Genomic DNA, 27266 nt, shown 5'->3' on the forward strand with positions numbered 1-27266 from the left:
CAATGTGTCCCGACACTTTAAACAATTCCATCAGCAAAACCCTAAAGGCCTAAAGTTTTGGGGGATTGAGAGGGTCACAAAACATTGGAGGGGGGGTAATTTCATACGCCAGTTAAGTCGTAGGGAATCTTACTGGATACATGAGACCAATGTATTAATGCCTGGTGGATTGAATGTCGATTTTGATATTAATTGTTTTATTACTGATCGATGATTTTATTGTTTACTTTTTATTGTATTTTTAGTACTATTTAATTTATTGGCTGCAGGTGATGTCACGTTGATATATGTGTATTATACACATTTTAATATTCTTAATTGTTTTTGAATATTAAGTTCGAAACACATCTTTATTTGCATTTTGTAGGAGGTGGACTTTGTAAACTCAAGTTTGGATAAAAAAGTTCATGCTTTGCAATTTAAAAATGTGTTTAATAATGGGGTTCTTTTGTATTGGTACCCATTAAGCAGTTTTTATTTATTTGATTACATTATATACATAAGGGGAAGGGATTCATTGTGGCAACGGCGATGTTTGCAAATATTTATATGATTCCTTTTTTATATTCCGCTCGTTGCTGTGCTCATTTGCATAGTGCGGATAGGCATGATGGGATGAGCCGTTACCATGGTAACGTTTGTTTAAATTCACAAGGGCTTCCCTGAGGTCTTTGCCTGTTATCGTGTAGATTCGTACTACACGACAGGATGTGTTGTTACCTTGGTAACTTTCGTAAACATGGAGAGGCTGTCCGTCACGTCGTGCTCACCGTAAGCGCACTATAGGAACCCCGTATTGTCTATTCATATATCGGGTGTCACGTAGTTTCCGTGTCCGCTGATGAAGTCCCGCCCATAGGGACGTAACGTACGGACGGAGATCACGTGACGTCACCCGCGGTCATTGATCATTTTAAAGATCGTATGAAGCTTCGTTATTGTAAGTGTGTTTTTTATGTATATTCATCATTAAAACGTTTTTCTATGGAGAGCACTATGGCCTGTCTTTCTATCCACATGGTCTGAGGAATTGTGAATACTGCTATATACCGATCCAGTGTGGGTATTCCACGAACGTGTCAGTTCATTTGACTCTGAATGGGAGAAAGCTGTGTTTTCGTTTGTGAATCGGTCGGATATTGTCGGAGAGGAGTACAGCGATTGGATGAGTTGATATTTAAGTGCATACGACCCTCTGTAATTTAAAGGGTCCATACGATGAGGTGAGCAGCCAATTTTACCATTGGTGGTGGTCCCCCCCTTGGCACTAAGTCACTTTATGCATGAACTGACTGTATACCACTGAAGATTCCTCACGTGGACTTTTTGACTCAAAAGCTATCTTTGGACTTTTTATTAATTTTAATATGTTAGTAATCATTTTATTTTAGTTAGAGCGCTGTACCATCTGTTTGATATATTGTATTTTGGGATTTGGTAATTGATCCTTGGTGTTCAGCAGCTTTTCGTAAAGGGGTTGTACTGCGCTGATTTTTTCTGTATTTATATTTTGACTGTTAATTATCTTTAAATCTAGCAGCAGTTATGGATGTTTTTCAATATATTGAGAAACGGGAAGTTAAAATAAGTGAAGTGTTCTCTCGGGGTCTTATAGCTGAACCTATCAATGATATGTCCCAGGCATTTAAGAAACTGGGACATATATTTGAAAAAAAGATAAAAACTTGGTGGGATATTACGTCATTCAAACAATATCTGTCAGCTAAACTCATACCCAGACGCTTGAGGTGGGACGTACCACCCAATGATGGTCTGATTGATGAAAGCTCAATGATAGAATGGAGTAATTTCTTCCTTGAAAAGGGTTTTGAGTTATTGGAGTTTCTTCTATTGCGTAAGCAAAGGAAGATGGATGTTTTGGACTCTCAAATTAAAGAAATCACCAAAAATTTGGAGTCTCACAAGGAGAGTGAGGAGTTTATTAAATTGTCTGCTGAACTTAAGAATAAACTTATCAAATGGGATTTAGAGATCCAAAATAAGAAAAAGAAAAAATTTGTGAGAGATCTTGATGACTTTGGAGGGGGTAACATTTTTAAGTGGCAAGCAGCCTCTAATTCAGCTACTAACATTAGTCAGAACCCCACAGGTGAGACTAATAAAAACACAGAGAAAGGCCCTCTGAGTGTAGAGCCTATCCATACATATGCTTCACCCCAGCAATTTAGTCAGTTTCCAACACAGGGGAACAATTATGCTCAGGGAAATGGTAGGAGGGGTAAAAACAAACGAGGAAGAGGTAGAGGAGAGAATCGGCAATCATGGCCTATGAGGGATAATCATTATCCCCTCTCTCCTCATTATATAAATCAATCTAATGATTGGAGGACAAATAACCAGTATGGGGAGGGAGGAAGTCAGCAGAGAGGAGGGAGACCTTATTTTCCCCCAGAAAGACCAATACCCACCTATAATAAATATGCACCATTAGCTAACCAGGCACCTTATGGAGGAGGGGATTTTCACAGGAGGCAGGAGCAAGTTCCACCAGTATACAGACCCAATGTTGGGGAATGGTGGAGACAACCTCCTCCTCACACCCCACCCAGTGCGGGTCCTCTCAGGAAACGAAAAGAAAGAGAGGAAAACGAGGGGGTAGGCGACTACAAAAGGCCAAAACCCCAATAGGTATGGGGATCTATAACCTGAGTGGTATTGCATTAAACACTGATGAAATAAAAGTATTAGACAGAGGCTTGAAATTTGCACCCGTAAAAAATTTAAACAAATTCCAGACATATGTGAGTCTTCAGAAATATGTTAGGACCTTGAATATAAAAAAATATTTTTTGTCTAATTCACGTGTAGGCCCCACACGGGGTGGGGGTGACCATTCTAATTTACGTAATAAGTCCATTTTTAACCCTCCTAATGTGGAGAATAAATATATGGAAGTATTTAAAAATATGGTCACAAAAGATCTGGAAGAATTAAGGGTTAAGAAAATTATGGATCCCCAATATATCAAGCGAGGTATGAAGTCTCTAGAAGCACGCAAAGAGATTGTCATAAGGCCCGCAGATAAGGGGGGGGGTTTGGTAATTTTAAGTAAGGAGTATTACCAAAGGGAGATGTCCCGACTACTAAATGATGAGGATACGTACAAAATCCTAAATAGAGACCCAATGTTAATGTATAAAGATGAACTGCATTCCATTGTAGAAGATTGAAAAGACCAAAGGATCTTATCCAAAAAGGAAGCAGCATATCTAGACCCTTTGTTTTGTAGAACCCCTATAATATATTTTCTCCCTAAGATCCATAAAGACAGTACCAATCCCCCAGGGAGGCCTATAGTGAACGGTATTGATTCTGTATCTGCTAGATTGGGTCAATATATTGACTTTTTTCTTCAGCCTTTAGTGGTGAATACTCCAGCATACCTAAAAGATACTAAACATATTATACAAATTTTAGAAGAATTGGGATGTTCCCCTTCCAGTATCTTGGTGACAGCTGATGTAGGCTCCCTATACACCATCATAGGTCATGATGACGCTATGACCTCAGTTGAGTGGGCCTTGTCATCATCAGCATTGTCGGGTAGACATCAGGAATTTTTGCTGACTTGTTTAAACTTTTGCGTGAGCCGAAATTATTTTTGGTATGGCAAGGAGTTTTATTTACAGACCAGAGGGGTTGCGATGGGAGCTCGTTTTGCTCCCAGTGTGGCCAACTTATTTATGGCCCACTGGGAGGAAGAAGCAGTTTTTAAACATCGCCCCCCAGAACTGGTGTGCTACCGTAGATTTATAGCTGATCTTATTTTGATTTGGAATGGTACTAGATCGTCACTCGATATTTTTATTCAATCATTGGATTCCAATGATAGGAATATTTCGCTCACATGGAATGTGAGTCAAGATCATATAGTCTTTTTGGATCTGGAGATCAACAAAGATTTGGGTAACTTCAGGTTGGTTAACCATTTTAAACCTACTGATCGTAACGCTTATATTCCCCTGGGGAGTTGTCATCACCAATCTTGGTTGTGCAACATCCCCAGGGGACAATTCATTAGGTTACATCGTAATTGTACGAGGAGTGAGGATTACATATCTCAATCCGATGTGTTGATCTCCAGATTTGAACAAAAGGGATATGATCGGTCGGTCTTGAAGGCAGAATTTGAAAAGGTCAAACAGATTGATAGGACTACTTTAGTCTCCAGTCAACCTAGGGAGACTAATAATAGTGAGCAAAATTTTAGAATGATTTTAGATTACAATGTTCAACACAAAAAATTCGAAAAGATAGTGTCTAAACATTGGTCCATTTTAAAGCAGGACAAAATTTTGGGACCCGTACTACCTACTCGTCCACAGTTTATTTATAAAAAAGCTCCCTCTCTGAGGGACCGTCTTGCTCCCAGCGTTCTTAACCCCCCTATTCCATCAGAGAACCGATTGTTCTCCTTTTTGGGGGGGTTTTATGCTTGTGGGCGGTGCAAGCCGTGTAAGCATTCTCAAGTCAACATTAAGAAACGGAAGAAGTTTCTGGCCTCTGCAACTAATAGGGAATACGATATTCGGCAATTGATTACATGTGACACGATCGGAGTGGTTTACATGTTAGAGTGCGAATGTGGGTTACAATATATAGGACGCACTTCTAGACCTTTACATGTGCGTTTAGCAGAACATGTAGATAATATTAAAAAAGGTCTGAAAACCCACAATGTGTCCCGACACTTTAAACAATTCCATCAGCAAAACCCTAAAGGCCTAAAGTTTTGGGGGATTGAGAGGGTCACAAAACATTGGAGGGGGGGTAATTTCATACGCCAGTTAAGTCGTAGGGAATCTTACTGGATACATGAGACCAATGTATTAATGCCTGGTGGATTGAATGTCGATTTTGATATTAATTGTTTTATTACTGATCGATGATTTTATTGTTTACTTTTTATTGTATTTTTAGTACTATTTAATTTATTGGCTGCAGGTGATGTCACGTTGATATATGTGTATTATACACATTTTAATATTCTTAATTGTTTTTGAATATTAAGTTCGAAACACATCTTTATTTGCATTTTGTAGGAGGTGGACTTTGTAAACTCAAGTTTGGATAAAAAAGTTCATGCTTTGCAATTTAAAAATGTGTTTAATAATGGGGTTCTTTTGTATTGGTACCCATTAAGCAGTTTTTATTTATTTGATTACATTATATACATAAGGGGAAGGGATTCATTGTGGCAACGGCGATGTTTGCAAATATTTATATGATTCCTTTTTTATATTCCGCTCGTTGCTGTGCTCATTTGCATAGTGCGGATAGGCATGATGGGATGAGCCGTTACCATGGTAACGTTTGTTTAAATTCACAAGGGCTTCCCTGAGGTCTTTGCCTGTTATCGTGTAGATTCGTACTACACGACAGGATGTGTTGTTACCTTGGTAACTTTCGTAAACATGGAGAGGCTGTCCGTCACGTCGTGCTCACCGTAAGCGCACTATAGGAACCCCGTATTGTCTATTCATATATCGGGTGTCACGTAGTTTCCGTGTCCGCTGATGAAGTCCCGCCCATAGGGACGTAACGTACGGACGGAGATCACGTGACGTCACCCGCGGTCATTGATCATTTTAAAGATCGTATGAAGCTTCGTTATTGTAAGTGTGTTTTTTATGTATATTCATCATTAAAACGTTTTTCTATGGAGAGCACTATGGCCTGTCTTTCTATCCACATGGTCTGAGGAATTGTGAATACTGCTATATACCGATCCAGTGTGGGTATTCCACGAACGTGTCAGTTCATTTGACTCTGAATGGGAGAAAGCTGTGTTTTCGTTTGTGAATCGGTCGGATATTGTCGGAGAGGAGTACAGCGATTGGATGAGTTGATATTTAAGTGCATACGACCCTCTGTAATTTAAAGGGTCCATACGATGAGGTGAGCAGCCAATTTTACCATTGGTGGTGGTCCCCCCCTTGGCACTAAGTCACTTTATGCATGAACTGACTGTATACCACTGAAGATTCCTCACGTGGACTTTTTGACTCAAAAGCTATCTTTGGACTTTTTATTAATTTTAATATGTTAGTAATCATTTTATTTTAGTTAGAGCGCTGTACCATCTGTTTGAAATACTGTATATATGCTAATTTATATTTTGGTACAGTATATAACTATAGAGATGTTCAAAGCAAAAAATGGTAACATACCAGGTTGTTAGATTGGGACAATATCATGATATTGTTCATATGGGTATGGGTATAATGAGGTATGCATGTTATCTGAGTTGCATATGGAAAATTGTATACGGGAAGACAGTAGTAAAGCAGAGATGTAGTAAATATTCAACCCAATAGGCTGTTTTACCATTTTATTACAGTTAAAGCGGTAGTAAACCCGCATTTTTTTTTTTTTTTTTTTTTAAACCTGCAAAGCAAAAGGCATAATGAGCTAGTATGCACCGCATACTAGCTCATTATGAAATACTTACCTTAGAACGAGGCCCCGACATCTCGCCCGATCCACGCCGAGGAAGCCGACATGCTCCCTCGGCGTCTCTTCCGGGTATCGCGGCTCCGGCGCTGTGAGTGGCCGGAGCCGCGATATCGTCACTCCCGCGCATGCGCGCGGGAGATTTAAATCCGGCCGGACGAGCGCTGCCGGATTTTCGCAGAGAGAACCCCCTTGTGCGCATGCGCCGCTGCAGTCAGCGGCGCATACCGAGGGGAATATCTCCTAAACCGTACAGGTTTAGGAGATATTTTTTTTACCTACAGGTAAGCCTTATTATAGGCTTTCCTGTAGGTAAAAGTTAAAAAAGTGGGTTTACTTCCACTTTAACAGGATTGGACAATGATCAAATGATGTATGTGAGTAGAAAGTATGTGAGTAGAAAGTAGGGTTGTCAACCATCTGTAAATTCACAGAGAGTTTGTAAAAAACAGGGATTTTTACAGTTGTCAGTGAATGTCCATAATGGATATTTTATGTCGACAAAAAAGCAGGGCTTTTTCTTGCATCTCCACCACAACACACTGGGAGTAAGTTGGGATTATTTTTCAACAGAAGCGGGGAAGGCACCAGCGGCTGCATTTGCCAGTGGAGTGATGTATATCCTCTAACTCTCCATATCCCTGCATAGATAGGAACCTGGCACTCATCTGGTAGCAGCAGCTGTTGAAGCAGCCAGGACTCTCCACTCTCCTCCTGGGGTAAGCTGTAGCTGCTCTTCTGCAACAGCATTTTTTTCACCTGGTTCTGTCAAGGAGGGGGATTTGGAGGAAAAATGGGCATCATTTTTGGTTGTAAAGTGGCCAGTGAGATCTTTTCTCTGTATGTAGCACACAACTAAACTCTGCACTCTCTACAAAGCACTTTGCTATAGTGCAGAATTCAGGAGTGTGCTAAGTACAGAGTAGCACTATTATTGCACTCTTGAACTCTGCACTCTACACATAGCGCACTTCTGAACTCTGCACTCTGTATGTAGTGCACTCCTGAACTCAGTGCATTCCTGAACTCTGCACTCTGTACATAGCGCAATGTTCATTAATGCGCATTTGAGATTGGTCTTCACCTCTCTATGAATTTTCACTCATTTAGATAGCTTCATGATCTGTATTGTGCACCGCTTGTGAGTTATGTGATATCTAATATAAGTGACAAGAATAATTATTATAGCTGTGACAGCAGTGTGCATAAATAGAGCTCTTTTTGTTTTTAAAGAGTTGTATTTTGTGTTTTACATGATTCTTGCAATTTATAAAATGTAATTTTTATATTTATTAGTTGTATTTATAACAAATTGCCTATGTTGTAAGTTAGTAAATTTAGTCCAATTTTCTTGTATAATGTGAAAGATGTTACCCCAAGTAAATAGATACCTAACATGTCATGCATTAAAATTGTGCACGCCCGTTGGCCATAGCCAAGGCCTGATTCCGGCTTTGTTCAGGTCTCTGGCCAGCAGACATGCGGTGGGTCGCTTGGGCCTCACCGTGGGATGGGAAAGCCCAGGGCGAGTGGTGGAAGACAGCAGAAGGTGGCAGGAGGCACTGTTGTAATAACAGCCAAGCAGCATCAGCTGTTATTGCAAGAGAGCTGTCAGCTCTAAAAAATGGTATTGGGGTGATGCCAGCTGCAGGTATCACTCTGGTACAACCACTTGAAGCCAAATGATGTAGAGGTATGCAATTTTGCAGCAAGTGGTTAATGTTTTTGCCAATATTTTATATTTTCACTCTGATGTGGTTATGACAATTCAGTTCTATACTGTTTAGATCTCTTATATAATGTCTGCAGTCTCTGACCATCTCCTGTACTATGTCTAATACTGAATAATATGCACAACCCTTTGGTGTGTCAGGTACTGCAGTTGAGGTCACCGAAATCTCATCAGTTGACCATCACTGGTATGCAGTCTCAAACCAGGCTATATGTTCACAAAATAAATGGCGTGTATGAGAGTCAGAACATGCCAATTGTGGCTTAAAGTGGATCTTTAACCATGAAGGCCTCTTTCACACATGCTGCTGTCCCTTCCTGATAGGTGGTGCCTCCTCTGAAACTTGACATCAGTTAAAACTGTTTCACAATGACGCTAAGCTACAAGGTCATGGCAATGTGTACACACACAAACAGCTGCTTTCTTCAGTTTGACGTTGGTGGTCAGAGGCAGTTCTGTTTAATCCTCCTCTTTTAAGTGACTCCCACTATTAGACACAATGCAGTCATGCCCATTGCTCTCCATGGCATGCATAGCAGAACTTGTTTTGGGAATGAATGTATCCCAGGGTGGCTGATATTTTGCCACTCTGACTTTTTTTTAAGTGAAAACCGGGCAAATTACTTGTTATGGGTACTGTCAGTGTTTTCACATTGTGCTTATACTGTTTCAACATTGATTGTGTTAGTTTCTAATAGGAGATCTGTCCTTTTTCAAGTTGTCAGTAAAAAAAAAAAAACAATTGCCGTGTCATTAACATGTCCATGTTTTTTCATTAAAAAGAGTTGTGGGAGGTTGACAACCTTTGTAAATAGAATACAAAAAATATGGAAGTGGGAGTTTTAAGGTGCAAAAATGATTCTACTTAATACATAATACAAATTATCAAAGTTTTATTGCATAAACATTAATAATTTTAAAAATAACAGAAGAAATTCATACGATCGCATACAAAGGATTTGTGGCTCTACATGTTTCGCCATCATACTGGCTTCTTCATGAGCATATGGTAAACCTTATGTACAGTAACACTCAAATGCAAGCACCATTCTGAAGGACTATCAAGACCCCAAAGGGACAGTTCCAGCAAGTATCAGTATGTCACAGAGGGGGTATAACCCTTAATTGGACCCTGTATCAATTGGTGGCCAAAACAAACAGAATGGCATCTTTAGAGGGAAAATCTCATCAAACAACCAGATATAGCTAGATAGGAATGAAGAAACCTATAGTAGCTAATCTTCGGATGTCAGAATAAAGTTTCCTCTTTCCCTACGATGGTAACAGATCAGGTAGATTCAGATCACTAATCAAGTGCCCTGTGTTTGAGGAAAACACTCCATTCATGCAAAATAAAGTCCTTCTGCAGGGAACAAAAAAAGTTGTGTTTGCATTTGGGTGTTCATGTACATAGGGTTTACCATAAGCTCCTGAAGAATCCAGTATGATGGCGAAACATGTAGAGCTGCAAATCCTTTGTGCCACGACTGTATGATTTTCATATGTTGTTTTTAACATTTTTAATTAGGGCTGTTACTGATTAAAATGTTCATGTTCAATCAATCAATTTTTTTAAAATCGATTAATCGACTAATTTGCGATTAATTATAACCCACATACAGATCCAACTACTTTTAGCTGATCTTCCTGCATTGCAACTCTGCATTAGTCAGTGGTAAATGTAGTATACACTATATACAATCACCCGACACTAGTTTGTTTCCACAATCCATGACTTAACTTCACAGTTCACACAAATACGTTTTAAATTCAAACTGTAGCACTGACGTAAGTCATTTTTTTCCCACAGTAGTGTGACAATCCTTCCACCTCCGGTCTAACTAAACACTCTCACCTTATGGCATGGACCCCTGTGCAAACAGGTGGTCATGCAAGTGAGTATCAAAAGGGTTAACAGAGGCCAAAAACTTCTCTCACGTCTCCTTAGATCTCAGCAAGGACATGGGTAGAAAGAAAAGATCTAAGTGCTCACCGCTTTTTGTGTTCAAACACAAACTACTCACATAAAGATGATAAAAACACAGCATGTAAAGCCAACAATTGTGTTAGTTCCATAGGGCAGCAGCGGGTGACGTCATGTGTAGCTCCTCCCCGTTACATTCAATCAGAACTTCAACGTCACCGGACTCCTCAGGAGTCCAGGGAAGTCGATGTCCGTGACGTCACCGTATCGCCGATGGAACTCCCTGAAGACCCAGAAGCCGGCAAGGAGGCGAATACCGATCAAAAGAATTGTGATCGATCAAAAAAATTAATTGATTAATCGAGGAATGAATCTTTAATTTCCACAGCCCTATTTTTAATGTTTATACAATAGCATTTTGATAATTTTGATTATGTGCTAAGTAGAATAATTGTTGCACCTTAAAACTCCCACTTCCATATTTTTTTCTATAATGACCTTACTATGGGAAGGTGGTGCATTTCAATAAGAGTCCCTATCCTTGGATGAACATTTGTTTTCTTTGTAATTAGTAGGTAAGCTGGGAGTCTGGATATTTATCAGCTATTGTTTTTATAATGTTTCAGTACTAGAAAAGATTATTTTAGGTGACTTAAACACTATTATACATGAATCCTTTAAACACACCCATAAAGGATACCTGTGCCCAGGCTGTGAACATTCAAATATTTACACATTATTATTATTACACACTATTAGTGTTTTTTTGAGCTTCAGTTTCTAGAAGCAGGAAAACATTTTTTTTGTAGAGTTTCTTGGAGCGTTTATCCAGCAGAAACGTTCCTAAATGCCACTAAACATAGTAAAAATAGAATTTTTTTTTTTTAGATTTTTTTTCCCTTTTACTGCAAAAACACAAATAAAACGCTAACATTTCCAAACGCTCCTAAACTGCAATTAAGTTGCTACTACAAAAAGCTCTTATTGTATCCAGCGTTTTATATCCAGCATTTTTTTAGCTTAAAAAGAATGCTAGTGTGCATGGAACCTTAATGTGCAGTTTGGAAGGTGACGTCCTAAGGGGGTGGGGCCTCTGTTTGACATCACCAGATGGCACCGCTCCATGACAACATAAGTAGTGGCACACCTAGCATTAGAGCGGGAGGAAGTGTTGAGTCAACATTGGAGGAAGAACAGAAGAAGAACAGAGGGAGAGAAAACCTGTGTACTGCATTTTATTTTTGACACTTTTTTTTAAAGTTGGGTGTCCCCTAAAAATAAAAATTAAAAGTCAGCAGCTACAAATATTGCAGCTGCTGACGTTTAATAATCGGACACTTACCTATTTCAGGGTCCAGCGATGCGGGGAACGAAGCCCCCCTCGTTCCCCGCTCCGCTCGCAGCATTCTTACTGTGGACACCCAGCTGTGGCTTCACAGCTGGTTACCCACTGCGCATGTGCAAGCAGTGCAGGGCGCCGTGATATGCCGTACAGTCACCTGGGACACGTGACAGGTCCCAGATGACTGTGCAGCGCGAGGGGAAGTGATGTCACCAGCCTGGGCAATGAAGAAGGCAGACTATGAGGGACCCCCTAGCAACAGGCATTTAGAGGTGAGTAAAACATTTTTTTTTTCCAATTGCTTTTTTTTTAAGGATTTTAAACAGTTTTTTATTTTTTGGTGGCAACACCACTTTAAGTGAATGGGTAGAGATAATATGGACCCTATACTCATTTACATAGGGTGGGAGACCCAGGATCTGGGGGCGTCCAGATTCTGATAAGCCCACCACCCGCAGACCCTGACAACCAAGGGCCAGGGATGTCGGGAAGAGGCTCTTGCCCCAATCAACATGGGGCAATGTGCTTTGGGGTGACAGGCACAGGGCCCCCCATCCCAAAGCGCAAACCCCCCATGTTGAGGGCATGTGGCCTATTATGCTTCAGGAGGGGGGGTGCTTGCTCATCCCCACCCCCATTTCCTGACCTCCTGGGCTGCATGCTCGGATAAGGGTCTGGTTGGATTTGGCCCCCTTATGATCCATACCAGACCAAAGGGCCTGGTATGCTTCTAGAGGGGGAACCCCCTGCCTTTTTTTTTTCCAATTTGGCATGGGGTTCCCCTTCAAGATCTTCAGAGCACAAGTCGCATGCAAAAGTCAGATCAGTTAAGATGGCGATCGGACTTCAGTGATATTCAATGGGCTGATGTAGGATCAAAGTTGAACCAAAGTCGGACCAACTTGTGTCGGACCAGTTAAGACGGCTCTCATAGGGAAACATTGATTGCACACGCCATGAGCACCAAAGTCAGAGCGTTTGTCGCACCAGTGTGAACCCAGCCTTATTCAGACTTAAACATCCCAATAAAGCCTCTAAAATCAGGTCTCCATCAGTTTCCATCAACTTAGAAACAACTCTTGGTTCTAAGTTGGTCAGATAACAAAAAGATTCTTCTCTCCATAAAAATAGCTAAGATTTCAAAGCCTGTGTTGTGACCCTGGAAAACGAAATATATCAAAAATGCTTATAGTTACAGAGATGAAAGAGGTGTTTTCCATTGATTTAAACACTAATGGACATTCTAATATTTGTAAAAAGCTTAAAGATACCAATGGCATATGCTTGTACTTTTAGTCCTACAGATCTAGAAAAGAGAGGAAGCATGCTCAAAGATGTAATTGTACAGTTAAAAGAGTGAGACAAGCAGGGCATATTGGGACCTAATGAGATATGTCAGTGGTGCATATTGGAAGTTGAAACTACAGAGACTTAAAAGAAGCTTGCTAGCACAGCTATCTGATATAAGAGTGTTACAGACAGGAAACTGAGTGTTATAGACAGGGAACTATAGCACACATAACTACAACATAGGACTCCCTGTGATGTGAAGCAAAGCCATCATATGATTTACAATTTTGAGGCAAAAAGTGATATCACTCTCAGACCTCCTAGGACTCCTGTCATCATCAGACAGGTGCCGTTTCTACTCTGTAGCTTGTAATTCTCCACATATCTATAATCGACATGAAAAAATGTTGCCGTACACAGCACATAACGCCATAGCGACCCATGCGGGCACTATGGGGCCTACAGCCGAGGAGGGCCCGGTGAGCGGGCGGCGGGTGAGTCGCCGTGCTGCCCATCCACTCGGCACTCATACAGTTACACTGACTGCGATGTGACAAGTGGACAATCCGCAATGTGTGGCAGGTGATGTGGCAAGTGAACAGTTTGCAACTTATGGCAGGTGATGTGGCAAGTAGACAATCTGCAATGTGTGGCAGGTGATGTGGCAAGTGAAAAATCGGAAATGTGTGGCAGGTGACGTGGCAAGTGGATAATCCGCAACTTGTGGCAGGTGACGTGGCAAGTGGACAATCCGCAACAGGTGGCAGGTGACGTGGCAAGTGGATAATCCGCAACTTGTGGCAGGTGACGTGGCAAGTGGACAATTTGCAATGTGTGCAAAGTGACAATCTGCAACTTGTGGCAGGTGACGTGGCAAGTGGACAATCCGCAATGTGTGGCAGCTGATAGTGGACAATTTGCAATGTGTGGTAGGTGACGTGGCAAGTGATAATCCGCAACGTGTGGCAAGTGACAATCCCAACTTGTGGCAGGTGACGTGGCAAGTGGACAATCCGCAATGTGTGACAGGTGATGTGGCAAGTGGCAATCTGCAACTTGTGGCAGGTGACAGGGCAAGTGGACAATCTGCAACGTGTGACAAGTGACAACCTGCATCTGGTGGCAAGTGACGGAGCAAGTGAAAATCTGCAACGTGTGGTAAGTGACAATCCGCAAATTGTGGCAGGTGACGTGACAATCTGCATCTGGTTGCAGGTGATGGTGACAAGTGACAAACTCGGGGCTCCCACTGATTCTGCATTATGGTGAGTTGAACTATTTAATTTTCTATAACAATATAATAATAGCAATAATGTGTTTCAATCATCCTGACACCATAACAACCATGGTGCCGTGATGATTGAGACGACAACATCAGCCATTGCCCCGATAAATTGCCCCCAAAAAAGCATATTTTCTGACAGTGGCCCTCCCGAGACTAGACTCTGGGTCCGCCCCTGGGTGAGGGTGAGAGGGGGGGCCCCATACAACATTTTGCTATGGAGCCTTGTGATTTATAGTTACACCCCTGCCTTAGCGTATTCATTCCTCCTTACATCAGTGACCCCCCAGCCTTTGCGTGGTCACTGGAGGCTGGAGCTGCCTGCCTACCCAAAAATACATCCCAACACCCAACCCATCCTCCTAAAGTACAGCAGATATATTCCAGCATCTCAATCCTCTGTATTCTACCATCATCTCGATCCTCTGTATTCTACAATCATCTCCATTCTCTATGTGTATTCTACCATTATCTCCATCCTCTTTGTGTAATCTGCCATCATCTCTACTCCATCCTCTGTATTCTCCCACTCTCCACCGTCTGTGTGTATTCCACCTTCACATCTCCACTCCATTCTCCTGCTCTTGGCTCCCCTGTCCTCTGGCCTTGATTCCATTCTCATTCATAAAAGGCACAAAGTGGTTCCATGTCACTGGGCAACCGACCCGCCCCCCAATCTGAGCACGGCCAAGGCAGGCTGGTTTTTATAACTGCACATTGGCAGTTCCGAAGTTCCGAAGCTGGTCTGTGGCCATATTTTTTACCAGTGGCCACTGTCCATCACGGACATTTACAGTTTGTAAATCACCTGAAACTTACAAACAGTCCGGTTGGCGACCCTGAGCATGGCTAACTTCATACTTACAATAAATGAAGTCTGTAGCTCTGACTCTCACATGCTATGAGCAGCTAATAAGGACTGATTATTTCTCCATTGCCCTGCTCATTACCTCTCTGAGTAACCTACAACTGGCAAACCCAAAAAGTTGGCTAAACATAGCTATCCTTATTATGAGTGTTACTTTATATCTCTGCATTTCCTGTGAAATAAAACATGCTTTTAACTGCAAATTAGTGCAGGGATAGACCGTTAAAGTAGAACTCCAGCAATTTGCTTTTCCTGTTCTAGCCAAAACCTTTTTGGTTTTGGCTAGAATGAGAAAGGGCTTTCTTCCTCGCTTCATGACATTTGTCTCCAAGCCAGAAAGTAATTAAAAATCCTGTGGTTGACAATTGTCCCTAGAACAGGAAGTGAGGAAAAAATTAGGACATCTATTTTCGAGGCAGCTGTAAAGATGGCATCTCTCTTTGTTTTGGGATTTCTCTCACTTTATTCTTCTGTCTGTAGAACATGATAGGGAAAATTTCACACAAAGGGGTGCAGACAATATAAAACTGAAAAAGTAATAGCTGGAGTACTATTTTACCTGATATCTGCGTAGGCTGTTCAGATCAACACAGTGCATTCCAGTCTAGTAAAGGAAATATCCCTTTGCTTCCTGCCATGGCTGCCAGCAGGATGTTTGGGGTTGTGGATGCTATTTTCTTGCTAAAAAACTGTGTTAATTTTTAAGGACGGTAAATTCGAAAATTTATATAGCAGTGAAATGGCCTTCCAGCAGCTCCACCATGGCTTTAAAAAGAAAAAACACATCACATTTAAGTAGAATTCCAGCTAAAGCCTAACTCGTTTTTGAAATGCTCCCTGTCCCCTTCTAACAACCCACTAACTATCCTGTATAAAAAAAACGTGTTGCTCACCTATTTTCAGCCCGCTCCAGTCCAGTCACATGTTCTGGGTCCCCTATGTCAACCAGCAAGCAACAGCTGCAGGGGAGAGGAGGGACCACCAACAATGGCTGTACCATGGGAGTCTAGTTTGACATCTTTAACAGCTATTGTCAAGCAATCCCTCCATTCCCCTGAAGCCATGTTAGCGGACACAGGAGATCACATGACCAGGCCGAAGCTGGCTTAATATAGGTAAGTATGTTAAATGTGCATTGCGCTCCACTTACTTCAGGAGAGACATTAGCTTAGGACATTGCAGGTTCACACTGCAGCCTGCATTTTTTTTTAGAATGGGTTGTAAAATGAAGGCCATAGTATTAAATAACACTGCGATGTACAGCAGACAGCAGAATGCTCTCCATTTTAATTTAGCCCCTGTAGAGTCTTTTAGAGAGGGTTATGAGAAATTACAGACAAACAATATAGTGTGATAAACCTGCAGGTAAATAAGACAACCAGAACATTTGCAAAGTGGAAGAGTTAGTTTGCTAATAAAGTTGGCAGTGCCTCCACCCAGGACAGGGCTTCTGTCAACAGAGGATTCCCTTCCTGGGAAATTGACCAGTAATCAAAGTAGTTGGGGGCAGAGGAATTACGGCAACCAGAATATAACATTAAAGGATAAGTTCACTTTTGGAACATGTTACATCGGTTTTTAGGGTGGAACATATAACATGTTCCAGCATCTGCAGCCTCTCCCCCTGCTTCCCCCCCCTATTTTCCTGTGTCCCTGGGATCTTCCCACCGCACCCGCTGTCAGTAACTGAAAACAGCATGGCAGCGTGAGGCTCCACCTTCATGGCCTCATCAATTATTTACAGTTTCCTGTGTTTGAATGGCTGGCTGACAGCTTGCAGTTTTCAATGAGCTGCGAGGGTGCTGGTAAACTCTCTCATAGTCAATTGGTCCTCTTGCTCTTGGGTACGGGCAGATATCTATGCTGAGAGTCTGCAGGAGCTGGACATTGCACCAGTGATCAGCTGATCAGGGGTGCAATGCTCTGCAGGCTCCTTAAAAAAAAAAAAAACATTATTTTTACCTGCATTTATTTTTGTGTTTCAAAGGTGCACATCAGTATGGAAATAATGCAAGCTTTATATAAGAAAAGATTATTAATACATTCAATGTTCAAACAGGTATTATCAGCACAGGAGACAGTAGGAGTCCTGGTGGTATTGTGCACATATACCTGAGTTTATAAATATAATTATTAATAGAGATACCTCCAAATAATTGTTGCAGCAAAGTTCAGTTGCAGAGGCCCCTGAGGATGATCATGATGTGGCATCCGTGTTTGTGTTGGAGACCAGAAGATGAGATCAGTGGTGAGGAGATCCTCCAACTGTCCAACCAGCCTTGAACGCAACTATTCACATACAGAAATTGTGGCGTGGCACTGGAGCTCAGTCTCTGCCTGTCTATTCTATGCTTTAGTCCCTCACTAGTAGTTTTTAATATGTAATGCAACCAGAACCCTAAAGTACCAGAAGTGACCATCGGATGCCTAACCTGGCTCTAGCCTGTACTGGTTATTGAGCCCTAAGCGAAAACTAGCTATGGAATCCCAGACCAGAAGAGACAGGGTTAACCAAAATAAAAGGAGTGACATATAAACTCCATTGCAATAAACAAATTCACCTAGTAATATTCTGTCTGGTGACTACCAAACACATACGTTAACACAAATCTAGCTTTCTAGCTTTGTGCATGTGAGATAATAACAGTAGGAAGGAGACTTGTCTGTCACTAAGATTCGGATCAAAAAGTTATCGGCAGCTACAGGTCAGAACATAGGAACAATTTCCTAATAGTCTCTGCCTCTGATCTAGAAAATACAATATTCCATTAATGTAGCTCCTGTAGGGCCATCTTACTGAGGGGGCACCCCTGGGCACTGCTTTCAGAGCCAGACAAATAGAAGTAGCAGCGGGACAAGGGAGTCAGGTTTAGCAGGCACAGGCAGTCCAGCCGGCAGGGCCACCCCGAGTGTCTAGAAGGGCACGGCTTTCTGGCGGGGATGGGAGAAGGCAGGGGCGGGTGCAGGAGAGCTCCGTGGCTGCACTGGCTTTTGGAATGTGTGTGAGTGTTATTGAGCTGACATCGGGCTCTTTTCTGCCCTCTTTGGCAAATTCTTCCATGTGCATCCCTAGTGTGTCCCGCACAAGAGCCGGGAGCGGCACAAGGAGCACCACCTAACAAGTAAAGGCTGTTCAACAAGTAAGGGGGGGGGTTGTGTGTGTGTCTGTGTACAGGTGTGTGTCTGTGTACATGTGCGCGTGTGTCTGTGTACATGTGTCTGCCTATGTACGTGTGTGTGTCTGTGTATATGTGTGTGTCTGTGTACGTGTGTGTGTGTCTGAGTGTATGTGTATGTCTGTATGTATGTGCATGTGTGTGTATGCGTGCCTGTGTACATTTGTGTCATATATACACTCGTGAGGGGGCTGCGAGCGTACAGGTGTGAAGGGGGGCTGCGAACGTTTGTAATTTGATATGTTTCATAGCAGAAAGTAGAAAATATTGTACTTTAATTCTTTGGAGTAGTTGCGTAAATTGGGCAGGCTTACATGGGCCCATGGTGCTGTTAAGATGGCCCTGAGCTTCTGTACTTTTTCCTTCTGTGTTTTTTTTTTAAGGATAAGTTCACCTTTTGGAGCAAGTTACAAGTTTCAGTGGAGTCAGACTCCCCCCCGTGACAGCAATCTTGGAACCTCTCCTGGCACCTGCTGTCACTATTTGGAAATAATGCAGCCACGTTGGGCTCATCCCACACAGCCGGGTCATTCATTCACAGTTTCCTGTGAATTGCTTGAACTACAAGTACCATCGATCTTTGTGGCTGACAGATTGTAGTTTTGAATAAGCTGCAGGGCTTGTTTTCGGGATTCTGGCATTGCACCCCTGATCTACTGATCAGGGGTGCAATGCTTTCCAGGGAGACAATAATACATGCACATTTTATTCCTGCAAAAATATGTGCATTTATTATTTTATCCCAAAAGGTGAACTTATCCTTTTAGCAATCCTCCAGAAACAGGAAGTGCTAATATATCATTTTAAATAATACTGTGATATTAGTAGCTAACAGTAAAGGGCAGCAGATCCCTACATGCCTATGAAAGTATTAGGGCTACACGCTGCCTACAGCACTTTCGCAGTATGGCTGCCACCATTGAATGCACAGGAATTAAGCCAAGGCTATCTTTAAATTACAGTATATAAAGAGAAAATGTCTGTGTTTCGAGTTACATTTACTAAAAGTAAATTAATAATGGCAAGGCGCTTTAACCTTGCCAGGCATGGTTTTACATCTCCAAGTGCTATATGATATATGCCAAACCATGTCTAATGCATAAGGATGAAGAACATAGCAAGAGAATTGGTGTGTTGTGCTGATAAGAAGAGCAGAGCTTCTCCCTATTGAGCCGTACTGCATACCCTTAACTCAGGTGGTCTGCCACAGCTGTTCAAGTTAACAGGTCAGTTGATGTCGTGTAAAGACAACAATAGGAAGCACAGCACACTACCATCTGTGAGCGCAATTCTGATAAGAACTGGTCAAGGTGCATTAGAAATAATGGGCACAGTTGTACCTAACACTGAGAAAGTTTAATCCTCTTATACAAATGTATAATGCTCTTTGAATCCAACTTTACTACTAATTTGTCATGATTATCCTTGAAAAAAAATCCCTACCTTGCTGTAAATAAAAACAGAAGAAGTGAGAAATCATTCATGTTTTATTTACAGAATCCCATTAAACAATGCAGCTGCTTAGCACGGCAAATTTTAGACATTATTTGCAGACAGTGATGCTGAGCTACATACAAGCATGCCTTGCTTTGTTACAGCTAAAGACCCTTATAAGAAGAGTTAGAAATATTGTAATCCTGTTGTAGCTGTCAAATTGATCTAGAACAATATGTCAAGTGGTGTTCGATACCTGAGCAGACAATGAAGTCTTTGAACTTGAACAGATTAGAGAGCTTCAGTGTAGTGTCACATTTCACCTAGCTCCTTTACATGTTACATAATTTCCTGAAGAGGTTTAAATGAAAATAGTGTGATATATATATATATATATATATATATATATATATACATGTGTATATATATATATATATATATATATATATATATATATATATATATATAGATAGATATATAGATAGATAGATGTATGTATGTGTATATATATATATATATATATATATATATATATAGCTATATATATATATCTAGATATTTTGAATCATATAAACATCTGATGTCATTCAAGCCCAGAGATATTCTAATGTACTGTTATTAACATATTTATTTTAACAGGATACAAAAACAAATTTTATCATTCGCTTTTTTCTTTTTTTTGTGTCTAAATTCTAGACCATTGTAGTAAAAAAAAAAAATATTAAACACATTCTTGCAAATTGTTGGATCTCCCGTGGACACAGGGTTACTAAGCTATACTACACGATGCAAAATATATTTTTAAATAATGGATTAAATGATTATCAAAGTCAGCATTAATAGTTGATGCTTTCAAGGACTTAAAATGACCTCTTGCAACCAAATTAAAATCTCTTAGATTAAAGACGGATTATGATAAATTAAAAAGACATAAACAGCACAGGCAATGTGTCAATGTTTGTCCTGAGTAGTATCAGTGCATGCAGATTTGTTATATTTGTAATTCTAGGCTACAATACGGATAATAATGTTTAGCGTTCACTAGCTACCAGAAATATTTTGTACTAGGAATATATATTTTAAACCTGAGCTTGTATTTTTTTTAAATAGTGTTTTTTTTTTTTTTTTTTTTTACAATTATTAAGCCTTTGCATTGCATTTACATCACAATATACTGTACAATGCTGATATGTGGGGGCACAGTTTGGTCTTGTGTACAATGACTGTACATACACATTTAAACCCTTTGGTCAAAATAAAATAAGAACCCTAATAAAGTATTAGGACATGTGTTTCACCATTACCATGAAAATGTTAACTGTTGTTCATTGGATCTTTGATGGGAATGATAAGAAAAGGAGATCTGTATCATTTAACTACATATTGTAATTTCATGACTTTGTATCTTTCTCATTAGAAGTACATAATGTTTTTTCCCCTTACAGGCTTCACATTTAACCTGTTTAATAGCACAGTGTCCCTCTGCGTCTAACAGAGTTTATTCCAGCCACAGCCCCTTTTTTGCTAGCTAGACAATAAACCACAAAAATGGGGCTCCTTTTTTGTTTGCTTTAAAACAGAACTGATTATTTGTATTCTTTTAAAGCGCACTGAATTGAGTCAAGGCTGCATTTATCCTTCCATGCCTCCTGAGCACAAGGAAAGGATTCATGCTGCTTTGGAGTGCCAGGGATAAAAAAAGAACGCTATTACAGTAATTATTTGTTATTATTTAATGTCTAGTCCGGGAGGCATTCTCCATCTTTGAATGTTTGACACATTTTGCGTGAACATCTGTTGTTGATTCATGTTTCTGGTGTTATTAATCTTCTTGTAGGTAAGCAGGTGATTCACCCAAGCCAGATTCCTATTGTCCAGGAGCAGTTTACTCCGAGTGCTGACAAAATAAAATGGGCCCAGGAATTGATTTCTGCTTTCGAAGAGCACCAAGGATTAGGAAAGGTAAAAAAAATAAATAAAAAAAAATAGTCTGGTGTCTCACTGTCTTTACATGTGATTCTTATGAAAAAGTGATAGTTTTTTGTTTTTTTTTAGTATGCACCATTCATTTTTTTTTAGGCTAGCTTTCTGTGTCACTAGATAAAACACCAATATTTCCCATCGTTTGACCATTTTTAACCTTTTTTCCTTGACCAACTTTGCCTTTGTGATTCCTTTGGCACTTATCTTTTCTCCTTTCTACTTCCTTTTTCCATTTTTTTCTCTCTTTTCTGCCTTGGAAACTTTCCACATATCCTTAGTAAACACAAAGAGTAGATTTCTATTTAAGGCTTACTTGTCGAACAAGAGGCATGTGTGGTTTCTAACCAAAATTAGCCGTGTATTCAACTTGTAAAATTCTAATCAAGTCAGATTGAAGAAAAGAACATTTGAGATGGTTAGCAGTATTAATCCTGTGTTATGCCAGGTCAGGATTTGATGGCCGTATAATTCTTTTTAATTGTAATGATTAAGAAATAACTCTGTGTGGAATATCAGTTTGGAAGTCAAAGATTTGGATATATACAAGGAAGCAAATTAACACTGGAAAATGGTTGTTGCTAATTTACTGCATCATTGAGCCTCACGTTTTCTGCACTGTGGGTTTCTGCTATGTAAATATTGCAGTAGTGAAGCACAATCTGTCGCCACTTTGTGCCAGTAACACTTAAATTAGGAGTCGCCTGAAGGAAGGTTTTATGCCAGTTTTAGCATTGTCTACTAATTATCTCTTAGTTTATTTGAAATAATCCTGTTTGTTACCCTCTACAAAAACAAGGAAAATGCCATATTTTTTTCTAAATGCGTATCATAGTGTACCTTACCTCATACCTTAAATCGTTAAACAGAAATTGTTCAGAACTGTGTATCATCATGCTGTGTATAGTAATTAGTTGCATATGGGGTCTGATTTGCAAAGAGTATACTCAAAAGACTGTCTAGTTGTCCCAGATAACAATCCTGTTTTTCACAAAGCTTAAGTGCACTTTTTTTTATTTTACAATTTTCTATCATTTCAAAAGAATCACAATTTAGTCTACATGTGTAATTTCCTCTTGCACAATACATCAACTCTTTGCATTCACAGTAGTGGGTTTCTATAAAAAAAATATAAAAAATAAGAATACACTGCAGCATTCACTCCAGCTAGGCTGCCTGAGCACTGGCATAAGACCCAAACGCGATGTCAATCATGGCAGCAGATAGAACCCAAATAAGGTGAAAGGAGAGATGCCACGAAGGGGACAAAAGGTGCTATTGTTAAGGATTGCATGGCAATTAGGATGTCCTGTATACTAAAATTCCTAAAAATATATATGATCCTGTAAAGCTGTTAGGTATATTGGGAAAATGTCTTCTTTTTAGGTGAATTGAGCATCACTGTTCAAAAATGAAGTAGCCTGGCCACAGGAAATGCTGTCAGCAAGCTGCTTGCAAATCAGTGTCTGTTATTTACTTGTGGCTCTAATGCTAGTCACATTTTTTATTTTTGGAATGCATTTCTTTAATACAACACTAAAGTAAAACACAGGCCCTATAAAAGCTAACTGTTCCTACAACCAGTCATTGCACCTTTAAAGTTCCATAGACTGTTTTTTGTTTTTTTTTGGTTAGTCGGGGATTACATGCTGAACAAAGATTTAAATACTGAGTATGAAAATATGTACCAAACCTTATCTATTCTAAAAAAACAAAATAATGTATAACATGTATACATGTCCTACCTTTACTTTTTTTTTTTTAAAACCTACTGTCAACATGTTAACTCTTAACACTCTAAAGAGGTAAACACTGACATTTTTAGATCTACCTTTAGACATCTGTCTGCTTGATATGATAACATGCAATCTGAATTGAAGGTAGAAAGCATATCAAACCACTTGCCTAAAAAATAGCTTGAACAATTACCAGAGTTGCTAAAAAAAAAATCTATTCAATTAGATTATACCTTATAGAAGTAAATATATTCTGACAGACTGGTCTGTTCCTAATGCTGGTTTGTCTTGTTTAAATAGAACCTCAGTACCTAGGAAATAGTTATATATTTAGTCAGGTTGAAATAAAGACACACGTCTATGGAATTCAAAAAGCAGAAAAATAGAAATTAATTAGAAACCTACATCCTGAAGACCCTAAGGCACCTTTCACATGGGGCGAATGCTGCCAGCTCAGTGGGAAATTTGTCTGCTGATCCCCGTTGAGCAGGCGGACGGCTTGTCCATTTCCATTCTGCTTATGTAGAGCAGACACAGGCACAGCCTGTAAACCGACCGCCTGTCTGTTTACACCCGATAGCCATCTGATCCTATCCGTTAAACGGATTGGGAAAGGATCCCCACCCATTTGTCTGTTTTTAGCAGATTGGATCGGATGTTGGTGGGTGTCAACAGATATGCAATGTATGGTCCGATCGGGTCAGCCTAAAAAACTGACAGGCGGACCCGATCAGTCCGCCCATGTGAAAGAGAAACACTCAAACACTCAAACAACAACAAACACTCTTGAACATTAGTGTGACATCCAGGGGGTCTATTGCTCACGGGATGGTCTCTCTGGCCTTGCAGCCCTCCAGGATAGGGAATATCCTAACAGTCACAGAAAAAAATAAGAAAAGAAGGTGCCCCAGCCTAGTGCATTATCCCAAGTATATTTATTGATAAAAACTACTCACAAACATGTGGATAAATATTGCTTGTAATGGCCACCTAATTGTGGCAATCAGTCCTGAACCTGACAGTCTGCAGATGGCAAAGTAGAAGACACCAGGGCCTCTATTGGTTGACGTGTTTCGAAGGAATACCTTCTTCCTCAGAGCCTAAAGCTGCAGATGATTAAAGATAAAAACATGGTCCAAATGGCTCTAACAAGAAACAAATTCTGTCATGATTCACTGAGGCAATCAGATTTGAATCAACAATTTATGATGTTTTTTTTTATAAATGTAGCACTGCCCCCCGAAGGAGCTGCTGGTTTTATTGGGCTTACCGTTAGTCTCTCCCACCATATTGAGCGTAGAATACTTGAGAAAAAGTCTCTGCCACAGACTTGAGCGTAGAATACTTGAGAAAAAGTCTCTGCCATAGACTTCAACAAAACTGAGGGACATAGACAAAGTATCTCTCAGCCGGTCTGGCGATACCGTATGAGTGTAGATCCATGAAGTGTCCTTCAACTGAGCCTCCAGGCTCCTTCAGAGAAGCCAGCCTTGCGCATGGCCTTCTCCTGAAGAGTCCTCCCCTGGATGCTTCTCCAGTTGCTGGGCCTCTCCTTAGATGAGACGACACGGACCACCCTTGAATCACCAGGCCCCGATATCCATTCAGGACTGTCCCTGCAGTTACTTCCCCTCAGGCTATCCAGCCCCAAGCCTTGGAAATGCATGGAACCGCACCCCAGGCCAGGAGGGCCATGGGGCTGGTCAGGAGGACCAGAACCCAACAGACAGAAAAAATCTTCTGGACCGGAACCCCATAGCACGTGATGTCAGTACCTTAAATACCACCTCCCAGAATTCACAGCAGGAGACCGCTCCCACTGGGCTGGTTCCGAGAAAAACGTGGCATTCAATATGCCTAGCTAAACTGTGTTCTCACACCTGCCGGCGGTGACAGCGACACCTGCAGCCAAAGAGAAACCAGTGCAACCCAGCTGGACTGGCACTGGCAAAATTAGCCCTAAAACCCAACTGTGGCTTCAGGAATATTAACTTTCAAAAACATATAGTGCATGCTCGTCAGGAGCCAGTGCTACATAAATATTAATAACTAGTTTTATTTTGTGCAATTAGAAAGACATTGAGTCTTCTTAAAACAAGCTACAAAGTTTGCCAGAACTAGCTAAGCAGTTAGCGCTAAAGGTGCAGACCAGAAAGCAGTATTTGATAGTCACCGCTCTCTGATAAGAGCACAAGAACTGAGCGATCAGCAATCAACTGATAACTCAATTCTTGGGCTTAGAATGGGGGACAGCTGTAATATCAGATCGATGCTGCAGCAGGTAAGTGAGTATAGTCATCTGTTGTTGTTTTTTTTTTTATAACGACAATTTTCCTTTGAGACATAACATTTAAAACCTCTTTAGGGCATTCATCGTAATATATAGAAAAAGGAAATCTGTACTGAATGAATAATGTGTAGTGCTACCACCATAGGAGCCACTGGTTAGCATGGGTTCTGTCATGTACTTGGTTATTGAGCCTGAAGTGAAGAGGGGGGTCTCTTTTACAGCTCCGGCTCAGGAACCACTGGCAGTGAGACAGTGGCTGCAAGAGCATGGTGAGGTATGAGTGCCTGTAGTAAGTCCAGTAGTCTGCAGAGGAAAGCAGCCAATGCTTCACCGGGAAGGAACTAAGAGACAGAGGCAGTTGACAGCAGATAGATGCAGCAGACGCAGGGCTGGCTGGTAGCAGACTGGCAGGTGCTTGGCTAGCTGGCGACAGGCTAGAGATGCTTGGTAAGTGAGCCTCGACCAGACGAGAGCTTAATGGACCAGAGATACTGTGGTAGACTGGATGAACAGGAAGCAGAGTTAGGCACCCCTATTCGGTAACAGACAGTCAGATCAGGCATAAACGACAGGCAGAAGAATAGTCAGGACACAGGCCAAGGTCAGCAGCCATGAAGCAGATCAGGCAAAAAGAGGAGACAAAAGCAGATTCAAAGAACAAGCCGAGGTCAGGGCAGGTAGTGTTTAAGCATGGTCTGAGGCAAGCCAGGTCAGGATCATAAGTCAGGCACAGGAACAGGCGACAGACAACATACATAGAATGCTGTAGACCAGGGATATGCAATTAGCGGACCTCCAGCTGTTGCAAAACTACAAGTCCCATCATGCCTCTACATCTGGGTGTCATGCTTGTGGCTGTCAGAATCTTGCTATGCCTCATGGGAATTGTAGTTCTGCAACAGCTGGAGGTCCGCTAATTGCATATCCCTGCTGTAGACCAAACGGCAATGAGCCAGTGCTGCAGCCCAGTTTAAATAGCCTGTTTGGCTCCAGTATTAGTGACAGAGGCATGCACACGTGCGCACAAATGCACACCTCTGTGCACATCTGCCCAGACACTTGCCAGCCTGTGCCTGCGCACACGTACTATATGTGCCTGGGAGCATTGTCGGTACTATGGGCAAGCCTTCCCTGACAGGCATTCTGTTCTTTCCCTCAACCTTTTTAGGAACTTTAGTCTCTTTGACATACTAAAAATAAGGGCTTAGGAGCTCAGGCACCATTAAATAACCAAATTAATATAAATTAAATTACATCACACAAAGATTGATTAAATATTGAAATATATGACTCTAAATCCTCAAATTGTTCTCACTGATCGACACTAAATTTGCTTAAAAAATTACTTTAAGGCAACAGTCCATCAAAAAAAGCAGATATGGGTCCTATGTATGAGTTCTTTACATGACACCACAGTGATTTCACACGAAACACAGCAAGCAAGTGCCCGTCACCTAGAAGTGAATGCGCTTACCAGACGGTAAAACCAATTAAGCTTTAATTATGAACCATCCACATCGTTACTGGTACACAGGAACTTATCGATCGGCCTTCCACCGGTAACTACAGCGTCACTTTATTCACACAGGATCCCCATTCCGAAAAGGATAATGCACTAATAACAGCTCAAAGAGAGGAGGAAGCCCTCATAGTGTAAAACCGATTTGGACATTTTATTAAAATAAATAAACATTGCACTTACAAAACTTGCATTAGAAATTGTATATAAAAAGAGTCA

At 40.9% G+C, this 27266-nt stretch overlaps 1 protein-coding gene across 2 annotated transcripts in view; it reads left to right on the plus strand.

Annotated features, from left to right (window-relative positions):
* The window catches only part of CLYBL (citramalyl-CoA lyase), a 596361-nt gene that overhangs the window by 522923 nt on the left and 46172 nt on the right, over window positions 1-27266 (plus strand). For both annotated transcript variants that reach the window (XM_077482940.1, XM_077482939.1), the window contains one exon: window positions 21360-21484. In XM_077482940.1, coding sequence (XP_077339066.1) covers window positions 21360-21484 — 125 coding nt within the window. The remainder of the gene's footprint in view (window positions 1-21359; window positions 21485-27266) is intronic.

This window comes from Lithobates pipiens, unplaced genomic scaffold (genome assembly GCF_037356315.1).
Source record: "Lithobates pipiens isolate NorthernLeopardFrog02 unplaced genomic scaffold, aLitPip1_a1.2 Scaffold_16, whole genome shotgun sequence".
Taxonomy (NCBI): Eukaryota; Metazoa; Chordata; class Amphibia; order Anura; family Ranidae; genus Lithobates; species Lithobates pipiens.